The sequence below is a fragment of the Prionailurus bengalensis genome, chromosome B2, assembly GCF_016509475.1.
Source record: "Prionailurus bengalensis isolate Pbe53 chromosome B2, Fcat_Pben_1.1_paternal_pri, whole genome shotgun sequence".
NCBI lineage: Eukaryota > Metazoa > Chordata > Mammalia > Carnivora > Felidae > Prionailurus > Prionailurus bengalensis.
In genome coordinates, this window is record NC_057349.1 from 37661446 (window position 1) to 37671805 (window position 10360).

The 10360-nt window shown below is 41.7% G+C and overlaps 1 protein-coding gene across 2 annotated transcripts in view; it reads right to left on the reverse strand.

The window, feature by feature from the left end:
• The window catches only part of KIF6 (kinesin family member 6), a 387728-nt gene extending 383681 nt beyond the window's left edge, over window positions 1–4047 (reverse strand). The window contains exon 1 of one of the 2 annotated variants that reach the window (XM_043591311.1): window positions 3835–4047. In XM_043591311.1, the coding sequence (XP_043447246.1) occupies window positions 3835–3900 (66 nt within the window). In that variant the 5' untranslated portion in view covers window positions 3901–4047. The remainder of the gene's footprint in view (window positions 1–3834) is intronic. The other variant, XM_043591310.1, reaches the window with a different exon arrangement.
• Window positions 4048–10360: the final 6313 nt, after the last annotated feature.

Below are 10360 nucleotides of genomic sequence, written 5' to 3' on the forward strand. Positions count from 1 at the left end.
CTGCTCTGGAATTATGTACCAGAAATTAACATCTTACTACAACCAACAAGCATTTCTGAGCATTTACAAAGTGGCCAAGGCAGATCAAAGGACTGGGTCTGGGACTTCTCAGGGAGCTCACAAGAATGCTCTAATTCAAGTTATATTCAAAGCAGCCCAAGTGTCCATGAGACATATTCAGGCATTTGATAAAAGACATGTGGTTTCAAAAGACATATGTAATTCATGTCTTTGATGTCACCTTCAAGGTTCTCCTCCCAGTTCAGCCACTAATTAGTAAGGGACCTGGGAGGAATCACTTAACCTCTCTAGAGTGATATGGAAATGAAGGGTCTCCACCAACCCCCTTACAACCGTAAATGCTCTGATTCTCTTCTTGGTTACCTACTCCTTTATTTACTGGCCAGGAAAATCAAGACTCAAGCCTATAAAGAAGTCATGTGGAATAAAGAATAGTGTAAGATTTGGTACCCAAAGACTTGCATCCAACACTGAGCTCAATTTACCAGCTGCATGACCAGCCACCACGTTCAGAATCTCAGTTCCTTTATTCATAAAATGAGGAAAACAGAATTGCCTCCCTTACAAGATTGCTGTGGGGATAAATGATGTCATGGAAATGGAAGCATTTTGTAATGCACCATAAAAAATGTTAGTCATTAGATTTAGCGTTTTTTTTTTTGGAAAAAGACTTCTTGTCTTTCACCAGGAAATAAAATTCTTTCTGACAGGCAATATTTCCTGTTTAAGACTCATTTAGATGCTTGATTATGGGGGAAAAGTCATATTCTTAAACAAGTAAAAGCCTGCCTGAATCTCCCAAAAGTCTAAATAATGTTCCTAAGCAGATTTTTATTGAAACCTCTCACTTAAAACGTGAAGAATTCATGCAGAAAAGTCATCCTGTAAAATAAAATTATTTGTAGAAAGTAATGGCATCAGGTCTGAGACTTTCCATGGCTAGATTTTCTCAAGAGACACTTAAAAATTATATCCTGTGGGGCACTACACTTAAAGAAAAAAAAAGTTAATGGCTACACAGGTGAGTGAAAGGACTGTGTAAGACATGAAACATACAAGAGTGAGGCACTCCTTATAATGTGAGTCACACATTTTCAAAAATTCTGTAACACTCAGTGCTCACAAGACAGAAAGGACCATCGACTACAATAAGAAGAGTGACCCTCTACCTCTCTGATTAAGCCATTCTTTGAGGCATTAAAGAAAAGTCCCTTTCAGCCAGAAAGGGACTTTCTACATTTAGTCATAACGATACTTAAATTTGAGACACAGTGGGATTTTTATACCTAGATGACAATTAGAAGAAATGCAAGGACAAATGTAACCATGTTTTTAAATGTATTAAAAGCACTATACAAATTAAAAGCATGGCCATTGCTAAAATTATCAGACGTTTGTCTAACGTAGCTTCTAAGTTACCATTCCATAAATTATTACCATTTACTTTATAGTGCCTGAAGGAAAAAGACTAATGAAGTCATGGAGCCCTAAAATGAAGAGGAAAGAAAGAAAAATACCTTTGAATTTCTCTTGGGTGAATGTTACAGGCTGCATAACCATACATCTCTCAGGAGCAAAAAGGGTGCTAAAAAGTGGGATGTCTGAGGGAAAGCAGGGATACACTAACTCAAAATGCATTCATCTGTGTTCTCTTATTTTTGTGTATGTGGCATAATGTTGCAACTTGGTAAGAATATGCCATTATAAAAATACAGTACGAGACCCACAAATACTCCCTGGAGTATTGAGCAATCCACTCCACAGGACCTCACCAAAGAAATGCAGAAGGGGCACCTGGGTGGCTCAGTCAGTTAGGCATCCTTGGTTTCAGCTCAGGTCATGATCTCACAGTTTCCTGAGTTTGAACCCTGCATCGGGCTCTGGGCTGACAGCACAGAGCCTGCTTGGGATTCTCCCTCTCCCTCTCTCCCTGCCCCTCCCCCACTCACGCTGTCTCTCTCAAAATAAATAAATAAACTTAAAAAAATGCAAAAGAGGGGCGCCTGGGTGGCTCAGTCGGTTGAGCGTCCGGCTTCGGCTCAGGTCATGATCTCACGGTTTGTGAGTTCAGGCCCCGCGTCGGGCTCTGTGCTGACAGGTCGAGCCTGGAGCCTGTTTCGGATTCTGTGTCTCTCTCTCTGCTCCTCCCCTGCTCATGCTCTGTCTCTGTCTCTCAAAATAAATAAATAAACATTTTTAAAAAATGCAGAAGGCGGCACAGTAAAATACCCAAACACTGAACTTTAAAAAAAGAGAAAGTTCAAAGTTACCTCCAAGATTCTCTGTCAACCCCCTCCCCACCTTCACTCCCACCCCTCCCCCCAATCTTGAAGCACCTGCTGAATCTATGTAGACAAGCCCCATGTTTTTGGCTAAGAGTCTGAAGAAGTACATAGGGACTTTACATATAAAACACTTGGTATGGATGATGCACTTTTAAAAACCTTTTTGTAAGTGAATATAATTAGAAGAGAAAATGGGAAGATATCGATGGTTTCTTTCTACACTGTTTTATTCCTTTAAAAAAAAAGCCACGTATTTTCTTTGGACTTTTCTCATGCATCTTAAAGTATTCCATGAGTAAAAAAACTGTTCATGACGATGATGACAAAGATGTCTATTTCTTGCTCTAAATACATAAATTTCACAAGGCAAATGCTACATTATGATATACTGTTACACATATACACATTGTACATATGGGTAAATATAAAATATTATTAATAATATACCCATTCCAGGCACTCATGAGTAAGACCCAGATTGCCCTTACCTAGTCCACTTTGGGAGGCAAAAAAGTTTTGTCTGAAGAGCTAAGAACTTTAGAATAAAAAGTCCTTAATTAAAATCAGGGTTCTGCCTCTCATTGACTGGATGGCTTGGCCACATTATTTAATCTACCTGAGACTCTGTTTCCTCATCTACAAAATGAGGAAAATGACATCAACCTTGCAGGATTCTCCTGAGAATCTGAGATAATGTAGACAAAACACCTGAGTGGTGAGAACAACCATGCTCTTTCTCGGGAGAAAAAAACCGGGTTTTGAAGCATTTAAGAAGCACACCAAACATCCCTGCTCATGGCAAGGGCAATCACTTAACCTTCTCCATACCTCTGAGTTTAGCACACTAGAGGAAGCACCTAGTAAATGCTCAGTTAACGTTTTCAGAACGAAGAGTGTATGTGTATTCTTTGTTTAGGGATGCAAAAATATCTACATCTGCAATAAGTATACGTCACAGGTTCATGTTTGCGTTGCACAATGCAATGTAGTTAGGCAACAAATTCCTAAGGGTCCACTGTGCGCAGGGCCACAGAGATATGTTTTTGGTGTGTATCTACCTACATTATCTGTAACATCTCAGACATGTATGGACACGCATCTCTTGCTGACACGTTCTGCCCCGGTGAGAAACATACGTTTGGGCGCATCTTTGCGCAGAGTATACAGAGCTGCGTCACCGCTCCCAGGAAAGGTGCGATAAGGCCGCAGGGTTGAGGCGCGGTCCCTGTGTGCGCGCACGAACGCGCACACGCACTCGTTGGCCCTGCGTGAATACACGTGCCCAGGGGCCCGGAGGGGGTCTGTGCACGGCGTCCGCGCCCGAGGGTGGGGGGGGGTGCTCTGCTGGGCGAGAGTGACCTGGGTGTCTACCCTGACAGCGGGACACTGGTGTCTGCTTGGCGGGCCGAGCGCCTCGGCAGAGTGTGCAGGACTCTTGAGTCGACCCCCCGCCCCAGCCTAGCGCCCCGCGTGCCGTCCCTCCCCTGCCTGGGAGGCCCCGCCGCGCCGGCGCCCTCGCTGCCCGTACCCCTTGTTGCTGCTTCCGGACAGTAGGCTTCACCCTCGCGAAAATCTGGATGGTCTGCTTCACCATCTCCTCCAGGCTCTGCACTGACCCTTGACCTCTCTCAGGCTCAGGTTCCCAAAACTTCTGAATCCCACCACTTCCGGCGAGCGGGAGCCTTAGCAACAGTAACTATGGACACTACCCAAGGAGCACCGCGCCAACCGGGACCGCCTCCTCTCCCTAATTGGTTGCTGACCGTAGAGGGGCCTGAAGAGAAGTACTGAGGGGAGGGGTTGGGGCGGGGCCGAGCGGAGAGTGCTGCGCACGCGCCGGGTCAAGTTCTGGGCACCAGGTTTAGCTCCACAGCTGGCCTACAGAGTGGTTAATGGGGTGACAACCACCATGCCTCGCCCGGTTCCTTAATCCATTCTTTCTCTGTGCCAACACCTCTTTTTAACACTGAAGTCATTCTGTTTTTTATTATTCATTCATTGAAGAAATGTCACTTGATCTGTGACAAGCAATATGTTGGCTGGGGATGATTCTGAGCTGAGCAAAACTGCCTCTGCCCACTTAGAGATGAGGGTCTGATGAAGGAGGCAGCTTTTCAGCCCAACAAGTTACCCGGGGTTGGGCATGGGATTCTGTGGAAGGCACCTCTTCTATCTCTGTTTGGGAAGAGGCCAAGCCTGGAAGAGAGAGGGACTATTTCCTATGCAATGGCCCTGTCAAGAATGGATGGGCTTCCATGTGCACTGTTAGTGGGAATGTAAATTTGTGCAGCCACTATGGAAAACAGGATGGAGGTTTCTCAAAAAAATTAAAAATAGAACTGCCATATGATCCAGCAACTCCTCCTCTGGAAATATATCCAAAAGATTTGAAATCTGGTTGCCAAAGAGATCATTGCACTCCCACATTCTCTGCAGCATTAGCCAAGACATGGAAACAACTTATGTATTCATCAGTGGATGAATGGATAAAGAAAATGTGACGTGTATATATGATTTTTATATATTATTTATCTTCTACATGTAATGGAATATGTACATATACAATAGAATATTTTTCTGCCATAAAAAAGTAACAAAGAAATCCTACCATTTGCAACTACACAGAGGAAACTGGAGGGCATTGTGCTAAGTGAAATAACTTAAAAGGGAGAAAGGCAAATAGTGTATGATCTCACTTATCTGTAAAATCTAAACGAACTGAACTCACAGAAACAGAGACTAGAATAGGTTTCCAGAGGCTGGGGGTAGGGATAATGAGGAGATAGTGGTCAGAGGGCACAAACTTCCAGTCATAAGACAAATAAGTTCTGGGAATCTAATGTACAGCACAGTGACTATAGTTAACAATATTGTATTATATACTTGAAAATTACATAGACAGTAAATCTTAAGTATTCTCACCAGAAAAATAAATGGCAATTATGTAAAGGGATGGAGGTGTTAACTAACCTTATTGTGATAACCACTTCATAATACAGATGGTCCCTGACTTATGATGGTTTGACCAATAATTTTTCAACTTTATGGTGGTGCAAAAGCAATATGCATTCAGTAGAAAACTGTACTTAGAATTCTGAATGTTGATCTTTTCCCAGGCTGACAATATGCAATATCATACTATCTTATAATGCTGGGCAGTAGCAGGGAACCACAGCTCCCAATCATCCATGTGATCACAAGGTTAAATAATCTACACACTCACCCAGACAACCATTTTATTTTTCACTTTCAGTACAGTATTCAATAAGTTACATGAGTTGGTCAATACTTTATTATAAAATAGGCTTTGTGTTAGGTGATTTTTCCCAACTCTACGCATACAATGTAAGTGTTCTGAGCACATTTAAGATAGGCTAGGCTAACCTGTGGTTGATTGGTAGGTTAAGTGTATTGACTGCATTTTCAATGTGATATTTTCAACTCAAGATAGGTTTACTGAGACATAACCCAATCATTAGTTGAGAACGGTCTTCATATACGTGGATCAAATTATCAATTGTACACCTTAAACTCATATATCAGTTATATCTCAATAAACATGGAAAATACATACATACATAAGGAAGGATGAGTACCTCAGAAGACACTGTTAGCACATGAAAAGATGTTCAACATCATTATCCACCAGGAAAATACACATTAAAACCACAATGGGATGTCACCACCTGTCTATCAGAATGGCTAAAATAAAAAAATAGCAACAAAACCAGGTGCTGACTGGGGTACAGAGAAACTGAATCACTCATATATTACTAGTGAGAATATATAATGTGAAACGTATCATGGATAGTGGTATTCTAGAAAACAGTTTGGCAGGTTTTTTTTTTTTACAAAACTAACGATGCAACTACTATAAGATCCAGCAATTATGCTCATGGGCATTTATCCCAGAGAAATGAAAAGTTGTGCTCACACACACAAAAAATCTGTACTTAAATGTACATAGCAGCTTTGTTTGTAATAGCTCCAAGCTGAAAATAACCCAGATGTCCTTGAACTGCTGAATGGATTAAAAAAAAAAAAAACTGTGGAATAGTATTCAGCAATAAAAATGAAAAGGATTACTAGTACATATAACAACTTGGATGAATTTCCAGGGAATTGTGCTAAGTGAAAGAAGCCAGACTCGAAATCAAATACTGTATGATTCCATTTATATAACATTCTTGAAATGACAAAATTATAGAGATGAAGAGGAGATTAGTGGTTTCCAGGGGTTAGGGAGGAAGGGAGGGGGTGAGGTGGCTATGGCTATATAAGGATCCTGGTGATGATGGACTGTTTGTATCTTGACTGTGGCAGTGGTCACAGAAATCTACACATGTGATAGAATTGCATAGAACAAAACACATGCACACACACACACACACACACACACAAATGAATGCATATAAAGCTGGTGGAAGTTGAATAAGAGTAAATAAGATGGATAGATTGTATCAATGTCCATTCCTTGGTTGTGATGTTGCACTATAGTTACACAACATGTTACCATTGGGGAACACTGGGGGAAGGGAAAGCAAAACTCTCCGTATTATTTCTTATAACTGCCTGTGAATCTACAATTATCTCAAAACACAAAGTTTTTGTTTTTTTTTTAATTTTTTTTCAACGTTTATTTATTTTTGGGACAGAGACAGAGCATGAACGGGGGAGGGGCAGAGAGAGAGGGAGACACAGAATCGGAAACAGGCTCCAGGCTCTGAGCCATCAGCCCAGAGCCTGACGCGGGGCTCGAACTCAGGGACCGCAAGATCGTGACCTGGCTGAAGTCGGACGCTTAACCGACTGCGCCACCCAGGCGCCCCTAAAACACAAAGTTTTTAAAAAGAAACTCCTAGAGAATAAAAAGACAAGCCGCAAACTGTGAGAACAGTTTTGCAAAAACACGTATCTGGTAAAGGACTTGTATCTAGAACACCTAAAAACTCTTAAAACCCAATAAAAAATAGGAAAACAACTCAATTTATTTTTTTAAAGAGGGGGATCAAAGACTTGAACAGACACGTCCCACTATATGGATGGCAAATAAGCACGTTTAACATAAGATGTTAACATAGGGCGCCTGGGTGGCTGTTAAGTGTCCGACATCAGCTCAGGTCATGATCTCACGGGTTCGTGTGGTCGAGCCTCACGTTGGGCTCTGTGCTGATAGCTGGAGCCTGAAGCCTACTTCTGATTTTGTGTCTCTTCTCTCTCAGACCCTCCCCCGCTCACACTGTCTGTCTGTCTGTCTCTCTCTCTCTCTCTCTCTCTCTCAAAAATAAATAAACATTTAAAAAAAACTAACATAAAATGTTAACATAATTTTTAACACAATCATTAACAAAATGCAAATTAAAACCACAATGAGATACTACTACACACCTCTTAGAATGGCTAAAAATAAGAAAATGAGACTGGCAATACCAAAAGCTGGCACAGATAGAGAGCATTTGGAACTCTCAAACATGTGCAGAGATGGACCAGTCACTTTGAAAAACAGTGTCATCGTTGCTTATTATATAAAGTTATACATGCACTTACCATATCACCCAGCAATCCCACTCCTCCATGTACCCAGTGCAATGAAAACTAATGTTCCCCCAAAGAGGTACACATGAACCATTGTTATGGGTTTATTCACACTTGCCCCTAAACTAGAAACAAGGTAAGTGTTCTTCAACAGAACAGATAAACAACAGTTTATCATATACACGATAAAAAGGAATAGACAGCTGATGCCTGCAAGAATATAGTTGAATCTCAAATTTATTATTTGAAAGATGCCAGACTCAAAGTTACACGCAGTGTAATTCCATTTCTATGACATTCTAGAAAAGACGAAACTATACAGAGAGAAAAACAGATCAGTGGTTGCCAGGGCTGAGGATAGGGAAAGAGCTGACTGCAAATGGGCATGGGAGAGTTTGGGGACGTGATAGGGCTGTTTCACATCTACATTGTAGTTGTGGCTATGTGACTATATGCATTTGTCAAAACCCATTGAACTATCTGCATGCTTACAAGTGTGAATTACACTGTATGCACATTATACTATTCTAAGAAAGGTCAAAAAAAAAAAAAAAACAGGGCGCCTGGGTGGCGGAGTCGGTTAAGCGTCCGACTTCAGCCAGGTCACGATCTTGCGGTCCCTGAGTTCGAGCCCCGCGTCGGGCTCTGGGCTGATGGCTCAGAGCCTGGAGCCTGCTTCTGATTCTGTGTCTCCCTCTCTCTCTGCCCCTCCCCCGTTCATGCTCTGTCTCTCTCTGTCCCAAAAATAAATAAACGTTGAAAAAAAAATTTAATAAAAAAAAAAAAAAGAGGATGGGGTATGAACAGATGTTACAGTAGCAAGTATGAAGAAGGGGGGAGAACCAGGCACTTATGAAATAGTCTTTAAGGGCTTTTTCACCTGGCCCTGGGTGGTGAGGAAGAGATGATTTAAGGTCAGCCAATATCCAGGGGTGCCTGGGTGGCTCAGTCGGTTAAGCAGCCGACTTTAGCTCAGGTCATGATCTTGCGGTCCATGAGTTTGAGCCCCACGTCAGGCTCTGTGCTGATGGTTCAGAGCCTGGAGCCTGCTTTGGATTCTGTCTCTCCCTCTCTCTCTCTGACTCTCCCCTGCTCTCACTCTGTCCCTCTCTCTCCCTCTCAAAAATAAATAAGCAGATATTAATTAAAAAAAATATATATATATATATATCGGGCAATATCCGTTCCTTGGCTATTGTGAGTAATGGTGTAGTGCATGTGGGAGTGTAGAAATCTCTTCAAGATACTAATCTCTTCTCCCTCAGAAGTGAGACAACATGTCTATGGATGAATGGATAAAGAAAATGTGGAATATGTATATATATATATTCCCATATATATATATTCCCATATATATATATATATATATATATACTCCCATACACACACACACACACACACACACACTAGTATTCAGCCATAAAAAGAAGAAAATCTTGCCATTTGTGACAATATAGATGAACCTTAAGGCCATTATGTTAAGTGACATAAGTTAGAAGAAAAATGCTGTGGATCTCACTCATGGGTAGAATCAAGGGAGAAAAAAATCAAGCTTATAGAAAGAGTGCAGTGGTGGTTGCCAGGGACTGGGGAGTGGAGCAAAATGGGGAAATGTTCATGAAAGTGTGCAAATGTTCAGTTATGAGACAATACATTCTGAGGACCTAAAGTACAGCATGCAGACTATAGTTAATAATACTGTATTGTATTTGACAGCTGCCAGGAGAGTCAATCTTAAGTGTTCTCACCACAAAAAAATGTAAAAGGTAACTACGTGAGGTAATGCATGTGTTAATTAGCCTGACTGTGGTAAATATTTCACAATGTATGTGTATATTAGGTCATCTCACTGTACACTTTAAATATATACAATTTTATTTTTCAATTAAAGCTGGGCAGGGGGAAGATTGGGCAGTTGGGCATACGGTGGAGATATTTACTCAGATAGGTAAATATTATACCAAGTGTGGAGAGGTGAGAAACAAGGAGCTGGGGACACGTTAGATGTCACGTGCCTATGGGTCTTCGGTGGGTAGTTGGATAAAGCTTAGGAGAAAGCTCTGGCTGAAAATGTGGATTTGGGAGTCATCAGAGAGTTTTTTCCCCAGAAAGTGATCAAGTCCCTGATGAGGAATGAGCCCTCAGTCCTAGTGCTGATGTTTGGAGGTGGAGGAGAAGCAGCAAAAGGGACAAAAAGAGGAACAGCTGGAGAGGTTGGAGGGAGGAAGGAGAATGCTGTTGTCATAGAAGCCAAGGGAAAGGGACCATTGGAGAAGGAGGAAGTGGTGGGTTAGTAGAGTTGCAAAGAAGCAAAATGCAGGGTAAAAGCTTGAGGAGCCCAGGGTAAGGAAGGGTCTTTTGTTCATATCTAAGGGGAGGCTGAAGGTACAGGAAAGAGATAAGAGAATGTATGTGTGTCTCAAACAATCGTCATTATATCAAGAGAATGCAATGGGGAAGGCAAAAGACCACGGGTCTTCGCAAAAGACCATTTTAAGTGTTGCATCATGAGGTCCAGG